The following is a 24,821-nucleotide window of genomic DNA, read 5'->3' as shown; positions in this document are numbered from 1 at the left end:
CGTATCTGCCTTACTAATAACTTCAAATATTGCAAAATAAAAAAAAGTGTCAAGTTTTTAAAGAACTGACATTTTTACGTTCATAAAACTGAATTTAGAGAATGCAGGCAGGCATTCATACTTGAAAATTAGCCAGGTGAGCCATTTCTCAGCTCTTTCATATGTTGCTTATTTATGCCCATTCATTTGGGACATAGGTAAAAAAATACGCATTTGCAATAGACTGCACCTTTTTTATATGGTAACCTATTGGTCAGCAAGTCCCAGTCCCTGCCATGTTCGACTAAATTAGAAGTAATATTCGCTCTGAAAGTGATTGCATCTTTCTTTAGCTATAACACACAAAGAAGTAACCTGGAGGAACTTTTGCAAGTCAGCAGAGATAAAGTAGCATCTGGCTTTACTGATGAAATAAAAGACACTTCATGCCTTCAGGATAAGCTGCTTGAACTACAGGTAGGTATTCATCTTTTAAAACATACTTGGAGGCTAAATTGTTATTTTCTTGTGTAGAGCCCTCGCCTCTCTGTGTTACATGCATTGCCAAAAGAAAAGGAGCGTCCTTACAACCAGGTTTGTTAGAAGTAGAAGGGAAATCAAGGGTTTAGCGTTCAGCAGAACTGCATTTCTACTTAGCAGTGGAGTTTTGCCAGTGTTGCTGAAAGAAGAAATTGGTGGCTGTCAAGTTTGTGATCTGCAGGCTGAAATAGGTCTAATGGAAAAAATAACTATGGAAACCAGCTTTTTTCTCAGCAGGAGTGGTAAGTGATGGACCATGGTCAGGGCTGGAGGAGTCATTGGCGTTGAATGATCAAATGGCAGTGGTGTATGTGCATAATGAAACTGTTGCAGGACTTATAACTTGATCAGGTTTGTGAGAACCTTAAGGGGATGATAAAAGGCACATAACTGATGTTGGAGAGTTTATTACTGAATTTTTTCAAGTCCTTGCTTGAAAGGGGCGTACAAAGGTTATCTAGCACCTCGGAACTTGGTTCAGTTCTACATTTGTTTTTTGGTCTTTTGAACATAACTAAGTTGAGATATTTTCCATTCATTCTTGTAATAAAAATGGCTGAACCATATTTATTGAACCTTTTATAAAATGTAGCCAAGGCATATATCTGACATGGAAAGTGTCATCATAAAAAGTTGGTAGACATTTGCATGCAGCTGAAAATGGAGTCTTGAAGAAAAAGAAAGCAGTAGATACTCTAACTTTACAGGTGATGTTTTCACTTTTTCTGCAGAGACTCTGAGACTCTTGCCACCATAATATGGTATCATATAAATGCAATTAATGCTGCATATCTTTTAGGTGATAGAGAGTGAAACCAATTCCGGTTGGACACAATTGGAAAACATCTCATCTACCTTAGAAAATCTTGTGGATGAAGTGCAGCAGGCTGCTGTCTCTGAGACGAGAAACCAAATAAAAAGAGAATGGAAAGAGCTTCAGGATATTATAAGTACCAGGTATAAAATAACAATTAATTATATTAGCTAAGGAATAGTTCATTGTAACTAATGTGTGTATTGTGAAGGGAATAGTGTGTGTTACAGAAAACACCTGCACATTTTTAACCTTTTTTTATAACTTCACAGAATTGAGCTTTTCTTAATTACACTTTGTTCATATATACATTGCGGATAGTGTAAATATCTCCAAGGAATACAGAGCCAGATCTTTGTAACATCACTGCACACTTTCCCCAAGTTTACTGTTATTTCCTTCAACCTTTTGGTTAAATTCATTGTGATTCACACTGCTTTTCTTATTAATCAATGGAAAACTCCTTTGACCTCAGGAGGAGGAGTATTAGATCTGTTAGACAGTCAATTACATTATCTTTGTATTTTTTTGTGCTGTAAAATGTTGAGTGTCTTTTCTTGCTTGCTTTCCCAGTTCATGTTTTGTTACCTTTCTTGTAGAACAAACTCTTTAAGGACTGCTTTGGAAATTGTTTTGCCAATAGAAAATGAATCCATTCTTCTTTGTGAATTAGATCAGCGGCTGAAGAAAAAGGACATCCAGCAGTTTAATCTGATGAATAGTGATCTTGCTTATAGGGAACTAAAGGTAAGGGAATACGCAGAGACCACACCCTCGCCAGAATGTTCTTAATATGTCTAGGAACTATAGAACTTAATGGGATTTTCACTCAGAAGTTTGGGACCACTCACAAGATTTCCCAAACCTTCTAATGTCTAACAGCATTTTACTCCCTTTGCTTTAAATGTCATTGTTTCCGCAGACACCCTCAATAGGCTCTACTGTAAAAAGCATAGTCATGAACATTTCATCTTAGGTTAGGACTTCCCAGATTTACAGTGTTCCCACCTGGCCTTACGTCATTTTGTGGAGTCGTATACATAATGTGGTGTTAATTTGTGAGCTAAGCTAAGCTGCCTTGTGTCAAATCTGCTGAGGTATCTGAGCACGCCCCAGGATGGTTTTGGAAGCTCTGCATGTATGCAATAACTTGTTGCTATCAGTATCTTATGCCTAGGCTCTGATCTGTCTGTTTGGCGGGGTGAATATTGTTTTGTTCTTGATGCGCCCTCGGAGTTGAACACACTGAGTGTTACACAGAACTGAAAGTTTGCATTTCTTTGCCCTTGGCTCTCGAGCTAAGTAGGGTTTAGGTCTCTCAAGCTGTAGGGCAGAGAGCATGTGCACCCTCTGTCTGACACTTTTTGGCTAGAAGGGCCTTGCATTTTTTTCCCAGCTCTCTGCACATTTGGAGTTTCGCAATGCTGACTGCTGTTTGTCTGAGGGCTGTAACCAGATAGCATGCAGATGTCGCCAAGAGATTTTCAAATGCGTGTACGTCTCCTCCAAAGTATAGCATAAAGAACTTAAAAGGTGGCAGAGTAACAAACATCTGTGTGCCTGCCTGTGCTCTGAGCCATCTCCCACTGCAAGAGCCTGCTGGTTTTGGTCCCAGAACTCTCATTGTCTTTCTCTCCTTTTTGTCTGATTGCTGGAGGGAGGCTTGGGCTTTCTGTAGTGCTGACCAAATTCCCTGTGTGTGGAATACCATTCGATTTGATTTTTCTTCTTTTTGCTTCCCTTCACCATGGTCCAGAGTAAGAAAAAAGAGGTTTTCTTTCTTAACCACCCTGTTTAGCATACTTATTTTATTGCGAGTATAATTTGGTTTTCGGTCATATGTTCAGCGTGAATGCAGGATACAGATTTCCTTTCACTTACTGACACTGTTGGTCATTCTCTCAATTTCAGGAGTTACAGAGATCCATATTAAATCAGATTGAAGTATGCAAACAATTGGAACACTTAGATAGTTCAGCAAGAGATGAATTTAATCCAATAGACCTGCAAGCTGCAAGTAAAATTATGATTTACTATCAAAACCAGCTTGAAGAAATGAGCCGTAAAATGCAGATCCGCGAGACAGTCCTTAAAGATCTGGAAGCTTTTATGGCCTCATTGAGGAAGATTCAGTCTTCCATCAAATGTCTCACAGATCCCTCAGGTCAACCTGAAATTCAGGGAAAAGCATTAAGAGAGGCTGCACAAGAGGTTTCTCATATGGCAGAAGAGGCTAAATGTTTGGATGAACGCTTGAAAACAGTTGATATCTGTTTGGAAGATGCTGAATGTGGGAGAAAGACTTGCTGTGAAAATCTCGTTCTGACTTTATCCGGGGAGCTAAATGCAACTTATGATCCTTCAAATGAACAGATGCTTACAGAGGAAAAAGACTTATACCAGATTTTTTCCACAAAAAATGGTGAACTCCTTAAAAACATTCAGGATCTACGTGACAGAATTAACAAAATAGGCTTGAAGGATCCAACAATTCCAGCTATTCAACAAAGGTGAATTCTTTTTTTAAGTTCTTAATTTCATAATTTCAGTGAACTCAGAGGGCCTGTGGCCCCTTTGCAGCAGAGCACTGAAACTCTAATGTCTTGAAATACCTGTGAAGCAGTGAAAGAACTTGTGCGCTTATGGTTCATTCTCTCCCTCACAGCCTAAATAACTTCTTTTAAACTTCTGTGTATGTGTGTGTTTGAAGCAGCATTGATGAAGAAAAAATAGAAGGAGGTTGATTGTTATGGTCATAGATTTCAATAAGAAAACTGTCAAACAGGGAGGCAGGTCTTCTTGCTGAGCACTGACACTCATGATGTGAACCTCTGTGCTGTAGAAGCCTTGGGTTATTTTACCACACCCCAGGAAAGCTGCTAACATGATTTGCATGACATCAATACTGTTTCAGAGGAGCTCTTTGCAACCTTGCAAAGGATTAATAAACAATTCATTACTGTTTGTGTGGTTGGAAAAATGAAGGGGAGAGGAGTTTATAAGCTGTGACCATATTTTAAGTTCTGAAATCTCCAATGGCACAGCTTCCTTTCTTAGACCGTATTTTAAGATAGCCAGAATGCATTTACCTTTTAATAGAAAGTAATTTACTATGTTCATACAGTTGGACTTCAGGATTTTGGATTACTTTCTCAAAGGGCTTAGGTCAGCATAACTCATGTGAAAGACTGTGTCAAATTACACGAACTGAAGATCAAATTAGACTTTTTATAATGTAATTTAATATAGTTGGTATGTGCAACTCGTGATGAATTTCTAGGGAACTTATTAATTACATTGGGGGAAAAAAAAATCAAAGACTTACATATAAGGCTGTATTTCATTTTTTCTAATAAAGGGTAAAATCATTAACGGAACTGGAAAAGGAATTGGACTGTGCTGCGGTTGAAATGAAACCTATGCGAGAAATTGCTAATAAGCTCCCACAGATCAAAGAGGAAAAAGCAGAGGAAGCAAACGAACAGTGCAGAGTTACAGAGAGGTTATGGGAGGATACAAAACTCTTGCTTGCTGAATGGTAAGGAGAAAAATCACATTTTTAAGTAGTATTGTGCAAGGAAGAAGTTTGCTTGTAAGATGAAACAGCAGAAAAGCATTAGACCATACTTTAAAGTAAATTAAATACTGATACAGTAGAAAATGTTACTGTTATGATGCTAAATATCATATTGCCAAGAACTGCACATAGAAGTTTGCAGGCAAAGCTCATGATTTTTTTTTTTTTTATTTTTAAGACGTCATAGTCCCATTATTTAGCAGGTATGCAGTGATATGTTGGACTTAATTGGTATCCAAAAGAAAAACCTGGCTACTTCTAGGAATGATGTTTCTTCTGTATTTGCTATGAACTTCATGCCAGCACATTCAAAAAGAGAAGTCAAACTGAAAAAAATGGAAGAGGACAGCTGGGAAAACTTATGTCTCTTATGCAGGAAGAGACTAAAGGAACTTAGTTCGATAAGTCTGTGAGAGTGAGGACTGGGAAGGGCTATGATTGATCACCCAGAGCTTCTGTCCTTCTCTGACAGTTTTTGAAGATGCCTAGAGGCTTTGCATGGACTAGCACAGTTCTGGTTAATCCTCATGGCTTGAACAGGTGTCAATGGGAGTAATCTGTTTTCATATCCCACTGAAGGCTGGGCTGAGGTATTTCCCACTGTCCAACACCCAAGCTGTTGTGATATCTGCTGCACATTGTATTTCAGTTTACTGGTGACCGAGCTCACTTTTCAGGTGGAGAGTATCATATAAACAGAATTCCTTAGGTCACATTGCAGTTAAATGTGAGCCAGAGGCATATGATGGTGAAGGGCATTTCTGATTCCAAAAACTGGCCACATACCACACCAGGTATCGCACAGTATTGCAGAGTTTAGGACTGGTACAGTTTATCCTCCCTGTTCTCTCTTCCAGACATAGCAGTCAAACTCCCCACATGTTTGAATATAGGAGAAAGAAGCAGACAAGAGGTTGAGGCTGCTGTTTTATGCTCAGGCCATAAATAATACATCTCTTTTTAATAGCCAGGAGCAGTGTGCAAGGGCTCTGGAGCTCCTGAAGCAGTATCAAAGTTGCAAAACTAGTCTGACCAGCATCATCCAGAAACAGGAGATTGTGCTTTCGCAGCAAACTTCTTACATGGGGAAGGAGAATTTGAACAGACTAATAACAAAGGTGAGTAACAAGAACTTACCAGAAAGGAAGGAAAAGCCTTTCCTGGGACCTTTCAGGTTTAGGGTTGCCCTTGTACACCCAGCCTTCAGGGCAAATATTAAGACCTTGCTTTCACTTTGGCTTCCAAAATACATTTAGGGACCATACCCTGGCTTTGTTTTAAGTTGGTGTCTGGCTTTGCTTAGTGAATCAAGGTCTTGTTAAAGGGGAAGGATTAAAGAAAAACCAAACAACATAGAAAAACCATGATCTAGTATCAAAATAAGATGAAATCCTGTCCTACCAAAAACACATGTTAGAATTTGCCATATTCACACACACCTGTTAGAATATTTCTATATTTTCCACTGAGTTAAAAACCTTATAGTGGGCAGTTTGTAAATATACAAAAATAGCAAATCCATTTGTTACTAAGAAGATACTTTACAATGTTGTACCACCTAAAGCAAAAAATAATAGGTAATGCAACTCCTTGGGGCTGCTTGTTTCTCTGCTGTTGCTGTAGCTTATAACCAATAATTTAGATCCATATCCTCTTCTTGCTCATGTCACTGGGTCCCAGGCAGGGCTGCGGGGTTTGTCTGTGTTGTGCAGTGCTGTGCAGAGATCTTCAGCTAGCCCTGAGCAAGCAGGAACAGGAGCCATAAGGCTGTGTCAGCATGGCACATCTGCTCAGAGGCTGGACCGTGACAGATCTATCCTGCTTCCCAGGCTGGAGCTTGTGTACCTCGCTGTATGTCATTGCCACTGTGCTCAGAGACAGCTTGGGGATTGCCAGCACGGTGCTGCCTTAGTGTGTGGACTTCTGAAGACCAACATGGTTTTGACTAGGCTGATGATACAGTATTTCCTTGAGCTGGGTACATTTGCAGCATGAATCTCTGCCCTCACACTGATTTTGCTGACCAAACTGTGTTGCAGTTAGAAGCCATAACAACACAGTTCGTTCTTTGTCCTCTTGCATCTGCTGTGTTACAAACCTATTTCGAAGGCAGACCTCCTATATAAAGAGCCTTGGCCTCTGTAACCAACATTTGCTCCATGCTGTCTTTGATAGCAGTTAAACATTTACAGTAGCTTTTGCATTAGCTGATGAGACTGAATGAGCAGGTATTGTTGGATACCCCCTCATTCAGTTTAAAGTTTACCACTTTTTCAGACAAAAATTTGATAGCCAGCTACATTCTTCTTGGCTAAATGAATACAACCACTGGACATAGTTGTCCGTGGCTAATGGTCTTTCCTTGGTTTCACCAGTGAGACCTCTGGCACCTCCTATCACCCTGCTCCTGCTGCAGGGAGGATCGCCTGCAGACCCTGGCCCTTGCCTGTATGGAGACCCCTCGCTTTGCTAACAACCCGTCCTCCTCACCTTGAGTTGTGCAACTCCCACTCTCAGAATTGCAGTCCTCAATAGCTGCAGCACAGTACAAGGCATGTCCTTGAGTGATAATGATTTGTTATTTTTAATTATATAAAACAGTAACAGAGAAGATTCTCTGCCTAGTTCTGGTTTGTGAGTGCTGCTCTGCCATCCCTCCCCTTATCTCAGTGACTGGCAGTATCTATATGAGCAGATGTAATGCTTGTCTCTGGGAAATAAGGAGAGCATTTAATATCAAATTGCCTAACACTAGAGGTCAGTGTTTCTTTTCTGTCGAGCTTCCATGTTGTTTGTAAACACTGACGTTACAATTAAGCAAAAAGAAGCAGTCTAGTGTTTAAATAGAAAGTAGGAAAAAGGGACATTTCAGTTTCTGGCAATGGCATATTTGACAACAGCTATGTTTAAGTAGGATTTAAGCTTTTTTTTAAAAGTAGTTCAAAACCTGCAGATCAGAATGCCATGTTATATTTTTTAGAGTTGTAGTGGTATCTCAGGCGATTATTGCATTGTACATTGTTTATTTTTGTAACTGAGGTTCTGTGTATGGATGTACAGTCCCCTTGGATCTTGTAGTTACGAATTTTAAAGCAAACTGGTTTGGCTTTCTTCATCAGAAATACATTATCCATAGTTCCTACTCAGCTATATTTTGCAGCCAATAACAGAATGATATGGATTTCTAACAGGAAAATGTTCCTATCAGCATGACAGGGGTATAACAACACAGGGTAAATTCATAGTCTCATATTATATAAAACAGATTATTTTGTGTAATGCTCTTGTTTCTCTAAATTAAAAAGAACAACACATCAGTTAAAAATGTTTTGCTGTAAAACAGTCATAAGTAAACATGCTTGTAAATATCTATTTGGTCTTTTTCACAGATTGAAGAGGCAAAAGAGGAATTTAATGATCACTCTGAAGATGTAGACAAAATAAATCAGATCTGCAAAAACCTTCAATTCCAGCTCAATAAAATGAGAAGCTTTGAGGAGCCTCCGTTCGAGAATGAGGCTAACATTATTGTGGACAGATGGCTGGATGTATGTAAAAAGTAAATTATCAGGGTGGTCTTATCTGTTATGCATTATAGTAATTGATTCTGACGCGTGCGTAATATTTGGAATAAATTAAGTGCAACATGGCAAAGATTTGAGGTGAATCCAAGTGTTTACCAGAGCAAAACTTGCAGAGTATCTATTGGCATAATGTTTCTGATCTCTCAGGTAGTTTGTATCATGGGTACTCCTGGACAGTAAATAATTCTAGGAAATGCAGAAAGGCAATATTTGTGCTTTCTGCTTGAATCTGTAAGCTTCCATAACAACTTCTGCGGATTTAGACTTTGGAGACAATCTGGAGAATTACAATGCTGGTGCTTTTGGTGAGAAATGTTTGCCACTGTCAATTTAAGCAGTGCATCAATACTGAGATTAGATGGTATTTACTGAGAGTAGATAAACATTAATGAGCAAGGCTCCTTCCTAAACCTGCCTTAAAACTGGCAAGCAGCCATTGTGATTGGTATGTTTGGCGACATGTGTGGCAGGGATTTAAATATCTTCTCCATGACCAGTTCACTGTGAAGACACATGAGATTTTTTTTCCCATGCCGCACTTGTTTTTTTTGTGGGTGGTTTCATCTCTCTCCGATTTTATTATGCTGCTTTTGCTTTTGGAATATAACTCAACATTTTTTTAAATCTGTGTGTGTTTTTTGTATATAAATCTCATGGTAGATTAATGAAAAGACTGAAAACTACTGTGATAATTTGGGAAGAGCTCAGGCTTTGTGGGAAAAACTTCTTAGTTTATCTGGCACAATCGACGCTTGGGCAAATGCAGAACTTAAGAATGCAGAAGACCGTTCTCTGACTGAAGAGGACCTTACACAGTTGAAGGTAATTGGAGTGGAAATTTTTTTACCCTTAACTTACAGTGTAGTGATATGGACTTTGGACTGTAAACATGCACATCACATAGAAATATCAGCACTGCAAAAGCAGAGGGAGTTGTAACATTTGCAATTATATCTGCATGGATAGTTTCACTGAAAATACTACATAATGTATTGGGGATGTGGGTCTTGGAAACTGAAGAATAGATCGTGTATATATATATATATACACTAAATTGTTTTAAATTAATGCAACACTGCAAATGCTGCTTTAGACTACAAAAGCCTCCTCACTCCTTTGTGCTGTACAAACATACAGCAAAGAGAAGGCCTGGAAAGCTTGTAGTTTACATACAGGAGTGCACGTATTTCCTTGTGCATAGGGAAGAAAGGGAAGAGAGTGAGTATAGGCTAGTAATTAGTTTTCTAGTTAGAAATTGCCTATCAGTGAAGATAGTGGAGCCTCAGAAATGGCTGGGAAATGCACAGTTCAAGAAGAGGTTGCAGAGGTGGCTTATTTGCCCCTGTGATCCTTGTCCTGGTGTGCTCCCCATCCCAGTGTGCTCCCCAGGGTAACTAAATGTAGCCTTAATAGTGGCTGGCGGCTAAGGATCTCCAAGGGGTTGCATGTGGGCAGACATCAGCAGAGCCTGGCTGCCCATGGTCCCTTTCACACAGATTATAGCATTAACTCTTGGTATCGGGGTGCAGTTCGGTGTAAAAACACATGCACTAGCTCCATGCCATTGAACAGCCTCACATATGAGGCTAAATGTTTTAATTTCTGACATTAGGGCCATAATCAGCTGCATTGCTTAGTTGTGGTTATAGCCAGTAAAATAAAAATAATTATATAAATTAATTATATAAAAAATATATATAATTATATAAAAAATATCCCATATCCACTTGTTTGAAAATATGCAGGCAGTTTTTCTCAGTATTTTACATGCTACAAACACCCTGGTTTTTATTACACTTATTTGCAGCATTACTGCTGCTGTTAGTGCTGCTCATTTGTTTTTAATTTGCAGAGCAGTAAAAACCCAAGGTGTTCTTTGTATACAGATCTTCCCAGTGAAACAGTAGTATACATGCTATGCAGAGGTGGATATTCTGTCACATTATTATTGCCTTTACCATGGTATTGTTAGAATTTACCTGGAGTAGTTCGGGTCCCCGAGGGCCCCAGTAAAAATGCACCAGCTGGCAATTACTTATCATTGAAGATAGTGGAGCCTCAGAAATGGCTGGGAAATGCACAGTTCAAGAAGAGGTTGCAGAGGTGGCTTATTTGCCCCTGTGATCCTTGTCCTGGTGTGCTCCCCATCCCAGTGTGCTCCCCAGGGTAACTAAATGTAGCCTTAATAGTGGCTGGCGGCTAAGGATCTCCAAGGGGTTGCATGTGGGCAGACATCAGCAGAGCCTGGGCTGCCCATGTCCCTTTCACACAGATTATAGCATTAACTCTTGGTATCGGGGTGCAGTTCGGTGTAAAAACACATGCACTAGCTCCATGCCATTGAACAGCCTCACATATGAGGCTAAATGTTTTAATTTCTGACATTAGGGCCATAATCAGCTGCATTGCTTAGTTGTGGTTATAGCCAGTAAAATAAAAATAATTATATAAATTAATTATATAAAAAATATATATAATTATATAAAAAATATCCCATATCCACTTGTTTGAAAATATGCAGGCAGTTTTTCTCAGTGTTTTACATGCTACAAACACCCTGGTTTTTATTACACTTATTTGCAGCATTACTGCTGCTGTTAGTGCTGCTCATTTGTTTTTAATTTGCAGAGCAGTAAAAACCCAAGGTGTTCTTTGTATACAGATCTTCCCAGTGAAACAGTAGTATACATGCTATGCAGAGGTGGATATTCTGTCACATTATTATTGCCTTTACCATGGTATTGTTAGAATTTACCTGGAGTAGTTCGGGTCCCCGAGGGCCCCAGTAAAAATGCACCAGCTGGCAACTGCATCTTAAGAGCCATTTTGTTACCTGGAAACTGCTCAAGCCCAGCATAATGTGACCAGGCCCCTGATGTGTCTCTGAGGGCGCTTAGGAAGGGCTGTGCTGGAGGTGGCCGCGCTAAGGTTACACCGCTGCTCTGTGCAAGAGGATAATTCTCAAAAGAGAGGGGAGGAGAGGACAAGGGAGAGAGAAACCATGTTTCCCATGAGCTACTATAAAAGCGGAATAGAAGGAGAGAAAACTGACCTCAGTGCATTGGTATTTTTGTAAAATGATTTAAGTGCAGAGGGTGTCAGGTTTATTTATCAATTTATTATTATTTCTTTTGTTGTTGATCCTGAAACATCTCTACATTTATGTTAATTACAAAAAAGTAAAACCCAACTGTTGCAATGTGTATCATGTTACCCTGGGTTCAAACCCAGGGTCCTTTGTGACTGCCCAGTAGAGCACCAGTGCATGTGTTTTCAAGAAGCCTGTCACAAAAGTAATGAATTATTTGACTGCATATTTAAAGGTAATTTCAGTATAAATAATGTGAGAGAAGTTCTGCATTCCTCTGTAGCCCGTATGCAAATGGGAACTCTTTTAAGGGCTGCAGCACGTGAATGGGTTTTGATGGTTGCTTGTACAGAAACTCCAAAGGAATACTTTGTCCTGAGGGAGTTTGAAATGTCAATTTGGAAATATGAGACAATGTGACTATTTTAGATATATCCCATTTCATAAGTTGAAGCTGGTATTTTACTTTCACATTACTGGCTTGTTCCAAAATCCACGCAAATGAGTAGAGGTCTTTTCATATACAAAGGGTTTATATTTAAAAAGTGTTTACAGCATGTGTTGTATTTTACCACATCCCTACCAAAGTCAGAATACCAATTCATGACTTTAAGTCTATAATATCTGAGAACATCCCTTTTGAATAGAAGCAGCAAGAAATAAATACAAAATTAAGATCATTTTCCTACAAATTTACTTGGGTTGACACAGATGTAAAATAATTGATTGTTAAATTTATGCTATATTTGCATTAACAACTGCTTTGCCTGAGAGATACAGATTTTTTTCTGACTCTTTATACAAAAAACATCTAAATTGCTAAAATGAAAATCAGGAAATGGACCTGTTGTGGGAACTCTATATGCCAAAATGCAGAATCAGAATATTAGTAATATAATTTTCTAACAGAAACATGGACATTTAATGTGGGGGAAAACACAGTTTCTGATGTGTTTTTTTCCACCTTTAGGCATGCTTACGAGTCCAAGAGCAGAAACTCCAGAAATTTGACAACACAGTGGCTGAGATAGAAGAACTTCTGAATAGTAATGAACCTCCACTGGAGCTACAGGTATGAAGAAGCTTTTACAGCTAATATGACAGACATGTTAGCCTACCTTTACAGCTAATATGACAGACATGTTAGCCTACCTTGATCCTATACCAGTTCCCTACGCGTCCACTCTCAGTCTCTGTCAGATGCACCTTGAGCTTGACCTGGTTTGGCTATTTGTGTGTTTATCCTCAGCAGGCAGTGAACTCAGAGGAGTTTCACTGGGTAAAGTGATCTAAGGAGCTTAGGAAAGGACTCGGCAACCTTGTACTGTGCACACTATGCTCCTTGGGAGCACCAGACGCCCTGAGCCCCCTGGGGTGGTGTTTCAGCATGTGGCCATGATCCCACTGAGTTGCTGTCTCATGCAAATCTACGGAAGGCTAAGGATAAGGTTAAGGACCTGTTGCTCCTTAGTGACTAGTCTCGAGCCAGAGCTCTCCACCTCTCTTGTCCTTGCCTGTTTTTTGTATCGCTATGGGGAATTTCCCCTAGTGGGATCACTACAGGAAGGTGTGTTACAGAGAGAGCTGGCACCCTCTTTTTCCTGGTAGCCAAAGCACATATAAGGCCTTTATCTAGCTGAGAGTAGACACTGGAGTAGACTAGCAAATAAATTTATTAGTAAAACAGCACCAGTAAATGTATCACTAATAAAGATGAACTGAGCTCATTCCTCCTCAGAAAATCAGAGCTTAAATACTGTTATTTTTCAATTTGTGGAGTGGGAGGGAAGGAAACTGGAACAAGCTGTGATTGAAACGTCAGGACTTCAGATCATTTCATTGCTTTTTATGTCTATTATGGAGTTCTGTAATTTTCTAGGAAATCAATCCTGTATAATTTCTTACGTATGTTTATTTCCAATTTTAAGGTCATCAGATCATCTGTTGTACAAAAAATGGAGCTAATCAAAGAGCTCTTGTCAACGAAGCGGGGGACCAGTGAACTCAGCGTGAATACAGCAGAACTAAAAGGAGACCTTGATCTGGCCAAGACACAGATTGGAATGACTGAATCACTTTTAAAAGCTTTATCTCCTTCTGACACCTTAGAGATATTTACTAAATTAGAGGTAGCTTGCCACAAATTACGCATCTTTTACAGTTTTGTTCATTATTTCTCTCCTGGGCAAGTCTTCCTAAGTGTTTCTCCTTATGTTATAAACTGCTGGAATAACTCTAGTGAAGAGCCTGGCTTGAATAGTTCCTTAAGCTGCCAGAAATTTGAGTGAAAAGCCTGTTTTCACTGGATGTTATCAGATGTAGTTATTTAACTGCTGCAGCTATTGGATATGGTTAGTGATAGGCATGACAACAATATACCACCAATACGTTGAAGCAGTAGTGGGGGTACTGGGTTGTATCTTTCCCCAAGACTGGGTAATACACAGAGGTTGTCTTTGTGCCTGCCTGCAAGGGGAGCTCCCAGCAGGCAATTTAATCCGACTTTCCATGCTCTTTGCACCAGGGAGAGAGGTGAAGAAAGAGCTGCTTCCTGCTTGGTGGTTCAATGCTGGCAAAGTTTAAATCTCCTGTTGAGTAGTGAGTGGATTATGCACATTCTAATTGTCAGACCACTAGTCCTTGGGGCAGTGAAATCACAAGCATTGGAAGAAAGATAAAGCTTTTAATTTATTCTCCCAGCTCCCTCTAAGTTATCTTTCAACCAACTTGAAAGGCACTTGACATAGAGAGTAAGGCATTTAGAGGTGGAATAGTGCCTATGGCAGCTAAGGCATTATAGCTTCTAGGTATTATATGGTCTGGGACATACTATATTACTGTGCACTTCATATATCTATTCTGTGTGATGCCAAAATGTATGTGTGATTATGTATATATACATATCACACATATATACACACTGCTCAAGGAGACTTTAGTGCCTCTATCTACCTATTGACTGCCTTGTTAATGTCAATATACTTTAAGAAATTATTTTGACAAATAGGCAGGACTAAACCATTTTGCCAAACTCTGTTTTGTACTAAAGCAGCTCTGTACAGTGAACCTTCTGCTTGCACTTCAAATTTTGCTTTTTAGCAGTTATTTTTTTTTTAACTTTAGGAGATACACCAGAAAATTCTGCAACAAAAACACCATGTGACATTACTTCAAGAAGAGACGGATTGTCCTGATGTGGATGAATTAAATAAGCAGCTTAAATGTGTCACTGATTTATTTAATAAGAAGAAAGATGTGTTTCAAGATCACTTTATTGGTGTTTTGAACCGTAAGCAAACACATTTCACATTCATGTAGCTTTATAGGTTTGTGTTGACCATCATATTCACTTAATGGTTATGCAATTAATTTATTTTTGGTTCGGTGCCTGAAAATGCTTTGATATCTCAAACTGCTTTAGCGTTCTGAACAAAATAAAGATTTGGATAAAAATGGCTTTTGATTCCAACAAATCATTCAATCTGAATCAAAGTTTGGGGTTTTTAAAAATTTTTTTAACATTTAAAAAAATAGATAAAAAAAGTATAAAGCATAATTCAGGAACAGATGTCAGAACATTTCATTAAAAAATACAGAAGTCAAACTTACATTTTTTTCCACTAGTTTTTTATTTAATCTTAGTTATAAGGATTAATAGCATTACTAGTTACTTTTTGTTTTATGCAGACAAAGGATTGTGCAGGTGTAGAATTAGGCCCAAAGGTAGTCTCATCTTCAAATAGTTTTTGAGTAATATTTATTTGTGTGGAAATGAGAAAAGTTGCCAGTAGGCTAATCCAGATCTTGTTTACTGAAACTGCTATGTATAGCAGACAGTCCCTCCCAAGTGAACAGCTATGTTTATTGTCAATTTATGTTGGGTAAAAAAAAAAAAAGTATGAACTGCAGCATTTTCTGTCACATGGTCTGTAGTGAAAAGCAACCTTTGACAGTAGCACCGGTAAATGTAATTGCAAATTATCTGAAATCCTCCTGTTAAATACGATTTTCTCTTACAGAATACATTTAATGAAGAAAATTGGAATCTATCTTTTTTCAGGTCAGTGCAAGAATTTTAATGACTGGTTCATCAGCACTCAGCTGTGTTTGAAGGACTGCTTTGACCCCTCAGAAACAAAACCTGTACTGGAAGAAAGACTGCAGAGGCTAAAGGTAAAGTACGAAAATGTTGTTATAATTTCTAAATCTGATTGCTCTTAAAGTTTTACTTTTTTACACAGGAGTCTATTCTTGAAAGTAAATTCACCTACAGTGGTTTTGTAACATGAAACTGGAAGAACATTTCATGTAACTTAAAGCATTAGGACAATACATTGAAGGAAAACAAAACTTTTTAAAATGGAGTATCGCTGTTCAAGTTCATACATAGTTGGGCAAATGAGAGACAGGACAGTGAAAGTCAATGGACTTTGACCAAATACTTCAGTGTGCAAAGATCCAGAAAATCAAATATGTAGAGAGTGAAATGAAATTATGGCCCCCATTGGACTCAAATGTGAAAAATTTGCATTCCCTTTGTTGTTAGCCAGATTTTCACTTTAGATCAGGCAAAATCAACAGAAAAGAGTTGGAAAAGCCACAACTTGTGCAAGAAGCAATCACAGTTAAGCAGCAGCAGAAGACATAGGGATGTCAGTGCTAGATCTGAATGCTGCTTGCCTATTTCTTCTGCGTATATTTGTGCTGTAGAGAAGTCACTTATTTCACTTTCTCTACATTATTCTACAATGACTTTTCCATTTGCAAGTGCAAGTCAGCAAACTGTAAATTAACATATATTCCTTTTAAGGAACTGAATTGCTTTAGAAAATATTGATGGAGGTAACAGGAGCTGAAAAACTCTTGTAACATAAATATCTATTATACAACAGCAAATTTGACAAATGCATCTTGTGTTTGTGCTCTTATTCAGCACTTCCTAACATCTGAAGGCAAAGACGGAGATATCCAAGAGGTTAAGACTTTATTGAATAAAGTGAAGCATTACCTGCCCAAAGCAAGCATTAACCACCTTAACAGCCGTGTGAGAGATCAAGAAGCAGAACTACAAAGATTGATCTCCAAATGTCGGAAACGGGAAAAGGAACTTGGTGATTCTCTCCAGCAGCTCAGTAGGTAGGGAACTAATGCAGTTTCTGACATTTTAATCACAGGTGATATAAAATGATTCATTATTAAACAGCCATGGTGAATGGCAAACAACCCTGCTTTTTATTAAAGATGGTATTTTAATAAAGGGTAGTGAGTGTTTTGTTGTATGCTTCATGTGTTTTTTCACTTCATAGCAGACTCGCTGTTATATGGGAGTGTGTGCTTATGGATAGTTTCAGTGACATGAACCAAGATACTTAAAATTAAGCTTGTGCTTAAAACTTTGCTTGTTCAGGTGCATGATATTTATGTTACTTTTTCAGCAAGACACTGCTGTCAGTAGGTTTTAGTCTTGTGATGCCTCTCATTTTGAGTGTGTCTGTATTTATACTCTCTTTAGCCTTGAAGAAAGCAGCATGGTCTTGGAAGAATGGCTCACTGCTCAGGAAGAAAAACTAAAAGAGATCAAAAAAGATGAGACAAAACTTGAAAACTTCTATAAAACGCTATTAATGCAGAGGTATTGTTTTCTTTGGTCTCGATCTAAGAACTGCCTTCTAAAGAAGATTGCTCTGTGTTGTTACAGCAAATAGATGTTTATTAATTTTCTGTTTTTTTCCAGAAAACCATTTGACTCCGTGGCTCAGCTGGCAAATTCCTTGAGGGAGGCTGGGCTGGCAGAATATGAAACGATTTCAGAAGCCAGTGATCTTATTAGTAGATACCAGACACTGGCAACACATGTAAGTGAAATGGTAGGGAATACTGAGAGGCTTCTAGTGGAAGGTCAAAATTTTGAAGAACTTGCCCAGGATGTTTCTTGCTGGATGAAGAACCTCGAGGAGGCTGTTAATAACCTGAGGTCACAGGAAAGTGAGTTGCCATCAGAAGAAAGGACTAATCAAATAAAGGTATTGTGTTAAATGTATTCCTTTTCCACTTCACAGCTCATGCTAGTATCAGGGGAATGCTTGATGAGTCAGTACTTCGTAAAAGATACTGTCACTGCTGATTGCCTGTGGTTTTGTGGCTTATTTGGGGAGGGGTGTGTGTTTGGTTTTTTGTTGGTTTTGCATAGTTTATTATGCACATAAGATAAGATTCTCTACTGCATCTCTGGGTGAAGCAGCACTGAACTCATAAGGTGCTGGTGGCCAGGTGCCTTCCCATCATAGCCTATTCCAGAGGTGGAGAAGGGAGGTCAGTAACGTAGCTGGAGCATCTGGAGAGCCTCTGCAAAGTGTGTGGCTTCTTGGGTGTCCTGCAGTGCTGTTGTGCTGGGCTGCTCCACTGCCTGCGTGGGTCTCTCAGGCCCCAGTGTCCTCTTTGGTGTCTCCTCTCTCTGACTACTTAGGATGAGGATGCTGGGATTTACATGTTTCATTCTGTGGAAGGGGTAGTATTGTGACAAATACCTCTCCCTAAGATTTGGAGCATTTTTTTTTTATTTGTCAGTATAATATTGGTTTTGTTATGTAGAGCATAATTAATAAATTAGCTTAATTATCCCAGACTTTCTAAAACTAGGCAATCTATCCATTTTTGTATCAGTTATGTGATATACTAGGAGGAGAATTCTTTTGTCTTGAACAGCAGTGTACAAAGTATGGAAAAAATCATTGGTGATACCTTTTATTCTGTAACCAAAAATAGTTGCATATGTACTGCTTCTGCTTCTTGTTTAATACAGGAAATCACAGCTCTCAAAGATGCAACAGAGGCCAAAATACAGAACATGGTAGCTCTAGGAGAAACTTTAATGAGAAATGAGAAAATGAAGCCAGTAATTCAGCAGACTATTTCTGAGCTCCAGAACCAGTGGGAAAGCGTCTGTCAGTTAGCCACTGAATATAGAAGGTAATGTGGAATTTACCAAGAGGCAGTACAGATTACTTACTGCTGTATCAACTTTCTTTTCTTCTTCCTGCACCAGTTCCATTTATGTTATTTGGGGACAGAACAAGATACCTACAAAAATACTTGTATTTCTGCAGTGTTGTAGAGGGGCAGGTCACAGTTTGGATTGAATAGTCAAGTGCAGGGTATAGCCAGGAGGTGTAAGGGGAGTGGCAGGAGAGATGATGGGGTCTTCCCAGCTCCCCTTGTAAAAAATAAAAAAATGTGCAGCCAGTGCTCCTTGTTTCATTAGACTGTGCAGTGAGGGTGCACTGATTTAACCACTGCGGTGACCCTTCCCTGCAATGTGATCTGGGCTCTGTGCCCCAGGCATGGTCCCCAAGCAGAGGTGGGATCTAGCTTTGCACAGATTTGTACTGCTTCAGAAGAGAGTTTGAGGTAAATCCAGGAGGCTGGGATTTTTAAAGTAGAGTTTTTAAAGCCTGGTTTATTCTGGCTCTAGGAGAGGCTTTCTTGCCTGTGGCAGCTGGTATTGTTAAGTCAGCAAAGGCACTTCACTGTTGCTGGCATGGTGGCAACTGTGCCTGAGAGTCAATTTGATTCTTTAAAACATGTCAGATGATTCCAGGTGTGTTGTGTAAACATAAACTGAAGTTCTGATTCTGCACATGCAGACACTTTCAAGATATTTGTCTGCCATAATGTTCTTGAACCAATTTTCAGTAAAAACACTGGGAACTTCGCTGTTGAGATCAATGGAAGCTAGAATAGGCCTACTATATACTTTTTAAAAAATGACCAGGGAATGAATTATTAAAAATAAGTATTTTTGAAAATATTCAGTTGCCTTCTCTTACTCCTGAGCATTCAGTACAAGCAACACAAGTGGCGTTCAGAAAGATAGAGCATTGGCTATATTGGATCCAACACAGCAGAATGCAGAGCACCCTCTTCACAGTATGCTGAAGACAGGAGATGGGGTGCTCAGCACATCTGAAGAGATGCTCAGGACCTTGCAGGATCAGGCCTGTAAATAACAAATGCAACATGGCAATAGCAGCACTGTGAAGCTGGAATAGGGAACTTGAAGCAAGAGTACTTAACATATGTGAGACTATGCTTTATTTGTCATTTGCCAAAAAATATGAATCTTGAGGGGCAAAAAACAAAACACTTAAGCTTTGCTTCTGTCCTCATTTATCCTGCTGTACTTTACAGAATTGTAACCAGACTTTATTTATTTGGATTTGTTTGTGTGGGATCATATTTTCAAATGTTGGCATTTAAGTTCCATCTGGAAAATATCTGAGTTTCATTACTGAATGTGAACATAAAAATGTTACTTCTGTCTCACTGGTCATAGTTGCATATTTCCTGTAGACAAATGCAACCTATTCACCTGCAGCAGATCAGCATGCATGCTTATCAAGCACACGAATTGAAATCCAACATCAAGGTCAGGGAAGTAGGCACTGGATTGTGCTAGCATGACCCATGTTGCATATGCTGGTTTTGTTGTCTGTATCTCTAAACCACTCCCCCAGCCCCATCTCAATCAGTCCAGTGTGTATCTTCTGCAGAACATTCCCTTTCAGGAGAATGTCATAAGGAGTTGTCAAGGAAAATACATTCATAGCCATATTGTAGTTTTAAACAGAACTTCTGCTGTAAAGAAAAGCAGTAAAATACAGAGCATGGGCACCACATCTCAGATGCTAGAAACTATGGGTTTACAGGTTAAGGTTTAAGAGGGTTAGTCACTTGTCCTGCATTTAAGTCCAGCAGCAATAATTTCAGGGTTTTTTATTTTCATCACCTTGAAAATTCCAGTCTAAAGCTGATCAGTAATTTAAAACCTGAAGAAACATATTCAGTATGCTCAAGTCCATTCTAATGGTTGACTTGTTCACAATTTGACATTTTCTAGCTAATGAATAAAAAAAAATCAGTACTATTAAACACTATTTATAATATCTATACCACTATCTATCTACTAATATCTACATGTACTATCTATAATACTACTAATACTATTTTTTCTTAGCCCTCAAGAGCAACTTCAATTCAACAGGGAACAATATGAGCAAAGCAAAGAAGATCTGAGACTGGCTTTAACTGAACTGCAGAAACAGCAACAGGAGATAGGTTTTGCCCTTCAGCCTGGTCTGCAGGAGAAGCAAGTTCAGCTGACAAACTATGCCGAACTCCTGCAGAAGGCAGAAGACTTAACTTCCCAATTTAATGAACTGAAAAGCCAGGAAGATCACCTACAGGATCACGCTGGGGTTCCCTCCTTCGCAGAGGTGGAATGGTTGGAATTAAAGCACCAACATGAAAATCTGCTCAGCCAGCTACAGGTTGGAACCTCACTCTCTTTCCGTATGAGATTATTGGTATGCCTGTTGATTGCAGTTCTCACTGTTTGCCTGTAGTGTCATTCAGCTGGCAACTTTATGGGTAGAATTGGGAGTGGTGAAAGTTCCTCTGTAGAAGGGCAGAGATATCCCCCCCCCCGCCCCTCCCTCCCTCTCACTGTGGAGAAAAAGACCACTAGAAGCTCAAATTTTTCACCACCTTGTGCTTTGCAGAGGGATAAATGTTTAAACAAATGAAACCAAGGTAAGTGTGAAGAATAACATTTTATACCTGTATAAACAGATTCAGATAGCTGTAATATGAAGCATTCCTTCCTATAATCTCCAAGCCACGGTAGGTTTTTTTTTTTCTTTTGGAAGTATGAATAGCTTTTCCTGCATCTTGTTTGTTATTGGTTCCACCCAGTTCAGTGCAAATTGTATTTGCACCCATGCGGCATTCTGCATCTAATCTTTCATCCATTTTGGATAAAAACCATCCCTTTTAGAAGTATATTTTTATGGAATGCAAACTCTTCTCCTTCCTGCTACTAATGAAGATTTTGTTCATGGAGTCCATGATGTGCTGGGAAGAGGGCAAGATATTTTCTGTGCACCTGTGATTAACTGGATATTTTATGGGAAACAAGCAAGTTCTTTGTGCTGCTGAGGTCCTGGAAAAGCTGTGACGGTCTGTGGGTTAGTTACATTTGTCTGAGTTAATGGTGGACTAATCCTAGAAACTCCTTGATTTCTAGACCATAGTGCAGACATTGGAAAGCCGTGTCCAAGAGCATCAGCAGTTTCAGGATATGGTAGCAGGCCTGAGCACTGAGCTGAAAACTGTCTCTAAGAAGCTTGCTGATTGCGAAGGTCCAGCATTGGAACAACCATCAGCTGAACAAAACAAGTTGAAATCACAGGTATGTTGCAGGTTTTGCATCATGGAGAAAGTGGGTCCATTCCTTAGAGGCTTGTAGACACCATTATATATTATAGAAGAGAATTGCTGATGGTGTCAAACTGAAAAACTAAGAAACCTTCATATTTTAGAAAGTACATGTGTAGTTCCTTTTATCAAGATAATTGTAGGCCTAAAACCACTCTTAATGAACTGGATGGGCCTTTACTGTCAGCTGAATTGAAGGTAGAATTGTCCTAGCTCAAGTGCACAGGCTTTTTCAGTTTGGTTCGTTGTTTTTTGTTTTGGTTTTTTCCCCTGTCTGGTCATAATGAGGAAGGAGATTAAATTTGGTGTTAGTAAGTGTCTTTAAATTAGCCAGAGCAGAAAGCTTAGGAAAATGTCAGCGAGCCAAGTTCAGTTTTAAGGAGTGTCCTTCATGCATAAGTAGACATTCTTTTGCACTTGGGCAGAATGGATAAGAGTCTTGTAGTTGTGAGCATAGAGAGCTACTGAAAGCTGAAACCATAGCTCAGATACGGATCATTGCAATTCTCCTTCCTCCAGAATTTACCTCTAACAAGTAAAAAGGAATAGGAGAGGGAGGGGGGTTATCTGTTCAGAATTTGGAAAGATCACCACGGACCTCACAGCATACTGTCTGATTATTTTATCATTGTTGTCATGCTTATAGCTGCAGGTGTTCTCTGTTCATAAAAATGGCTGACTAAAATTACTGGTTTAATATTTGACTTTCTGCAGCAAATAGGTCTGCATGCACTTTTCAGCACAATTTGTTGTTTACAACAAATATTTATGATTATAGTGAGTGACTTGAGATCTTAGCATTAAGTATATTGAGTGAAGATATTTTTCAATAAAATGTTTTCTTTGTGTTTAAAGGAACAACAAGCACCTCTTAGTCGATGTGAAGACACGTTAAACAAGATTTTGGTTTTAGCAGAAACTGTTAAACAAAACACCTCTTCACCAGGACAGAAGTTTATTAAGGATGAGATTGAAACACTTCAGAGGGAACACAGGAGTCTGGAAGAAAGACTTGAAAATGTCAAGCAAAAGGAGGAAAATATTTGCAGTGAAGCCCTTGAGTTAAAAGATGAATTTGGTAATGAAATACAAATAGAAGATGAGGCAGATACAATGCTGAAGAGAGAGATACAGATCACTTCTGATACTCCTGTCACTGCAGAAGAGAGCCCCACAGCAGTAAAGGAGTCTTTGGAAATGCATGATGTGAGTATATTTGTTGCCAGTAATGACAGTGGAAGACTAGTTAGAGACAACTGTCTCTCAAATGCCTTTTGTACATTGCATCCTATATTGCATCCTTAATTTCATTGAAATTAAGCCTTCTGTAAATATATGTGTATAAATCAAAGATGTGGAGAACAACTCCCTTAACTTGTTATAACAAGTCTGTAACAAGCCAGTAATGTCTATTCAAAACTGCAGTTTTCCATTTAAACACAGCCTGTGTATAGCTTTCTCTTGCACTGTATCCTTGGTCAGGACATGAAGGGAGAAGGTGTATAGATGAGAAAATTGCAGATACCCCTCTGACAAAGAACTTTGAGAGCTTCTCTTAAACCAGTAAGACTTGGTTAGAACTGCAGCACAATATTTGTCCTGTTTGTTTTTGTAGATAATAATTTTTGCCATTCAGAGATCTAATGTTCAGATACAATGTTTACAGTCACACAAGCAGGTTTTCTTTTATTTCATTTCTCATAGGGTCAAGATGTAAATGGAAATGTGGCAGAGAAAGACAAGCAAAATGATCCACTTTTGGAGGAAAGCAGTGTTTTGTCAGACAGCCCATTACAGGGTATCTGTCAAAGCAAGGACAGATTGGGGCAGACTGTTCAGGTGCCTGACTGTTTTCTAATACATGTCAGTGTATATATATATGTGTGTGTGTGTGTTCACTAGAAATGCATATGTGATTCTTTAAAATCTGTAGTCTTACAGAGACACATTTTCCTTACCTGGTGATAGGTAAAGCCTTGTACATGTGAAGTGTGCGAGAGATCAATCTGATGATCTTTACAAGCCGCCAGGGCTTGGACCCCCTTTCTCCATGATGCAAAACCATCCCTACTGGGATTTCTGGAGAAGGAGCAAGATCAATGGTTGAGTTGCCAAATGTGTCTAAGCAGAAACTTCTATGACATTATTAAAAGACGTGTGAGCACTTACTCTTGTTTGGTTTGTGTTTCATAGTGATTAAGGTCCCAATATGGCAAACTGATCTGAGCAGGCATTTCCAAGAGACTCTGGGTTTGGGTTACCTCACCCTTCTTCTTCATTCATTAAGCTAAACTGAAGGTAGAACAGACAGCCTATGGAGTGTGATGTTCCTTAGTAAACTTCTACTGGTTGTAAACATTATGTATTTTTCAAATCAGGGGGATGCTGATAAAGAGAGTCCAGGTATGGACAAACATGATAGGGTCCAAGAGGATGTTCTGGACAATGTGGTTCAAGGTGGTGAAGCAGAACTGGAAAGGCATCAGGATGGTGTTGGTATTGAAGGTGATGAAACAAGAAAGGAAACCCAACCAACAGAGGTAATTGGACATGACATTACACGAGTGATTGAATTTGAGGGTATATGTACACAGTTTAGTTGCAGTGGGGATGATATTTCTAATAAATAAATAATTAACAAAACCTTCAAGTTATACTGAGGTATTTTTGCCTGATGTGCTGTATATTTAGTATGTGTTAACTCTCTGAATCCTTTCCTGTACATTTAAAATCAGTATGGAGGGTGTTTTGTTTTTTCATTACCCCATGATAATGAAACAGAAAAGCAGAAACAGCTGCCACAAAATGGTTTGCTGAGGATATTGCATTCCAAGTCACCTGGACGTATTTTGAAGTCATCTTACCGTTTTGCTTGAATCTATTTCATTTATTTAGACTTCTTATTTGCATACTTACTTTGTGTGTATGAGGCTGCATTTGAAATACCATGTCCTCTTTGGTGCACCC

The 24,821-nt window shown here is 39.0% G+C and overlaps 1 protein-coding gene across 1 annotated transcript in view; it reads left to right on the top strand.

Moving 5' to 3' along the window:
- Positions 1–24,821, top strand: part of SYNE2 (spectrin repeat containing nuclear envelope protein 2) — a 181,869-nt gene that overhangs the window by 32,855 nt on the left and 124,193 nt on the right. Inside the window, 21 exon segments of the mRNA XM_009644870.2 lie at positions 333–456; positions 1,319–1,476; positions 1,933–2,080; positions 3,245–3,843; positions 4,692–4,871; positions 5,878–6,028; positions 8,300–8,458; positions 9,155–9,316; positions 12,553–12,654; positions 13,511–13,711; positions 14,706–14,871; positions 15,643–15,755; positions 16,516–16,718; positions 17,095–17,214; positions 17,317–17,605; positions 18,385–18,551; positions 20,596–20,908; positions 21,664–21,828; positions 22,710–23,060; positions 23,559–23,693; positions 24,233–24,394. Coding sequence (XP_009643165.2) covers positions 333–456; positions 1,319–1,476; positions 1,933–2,080; positions 3,245–3,843; positions 4,692–4,871; positions 5,878–6,028; positions 8,300–8,458; positions 9,155–9,316; positions 12,553–12,654; positions 13,511–13,711; positions 14,706–14,871; positions 15,643–15,755; positions 16,516–16,718; positions 17,095–17,214; positions 17,317–17,605; positions 18,385–18,551; positions 20,596–20,908; positions 21,664–21,828; positions 22,710–23,060; positions 23,559–23,693; positions 24,233–24,394 — 4,168 coding nt within the window.

The sequence above is a fragment of the Egretta garzetta genome, unplaced genomic scaffold, assembly GCF_000687185.1.
Source record: "Egretta garzetta isolate BGI_Z169 unplaced genomic scaffold, ASM68718v1 scaffold508, whole genome shotgun sequence".
Classification (NCBI taxonomy): domain Eukaryota; kingdom Metazoa; phylum Chordata; class Aves; order Pelecaniformes; family Ardeidae; genus Egretta; species Egretta garzetta.
This window is presented reverse-complemented; position numbering and strand designations above follow the sequence as displayed.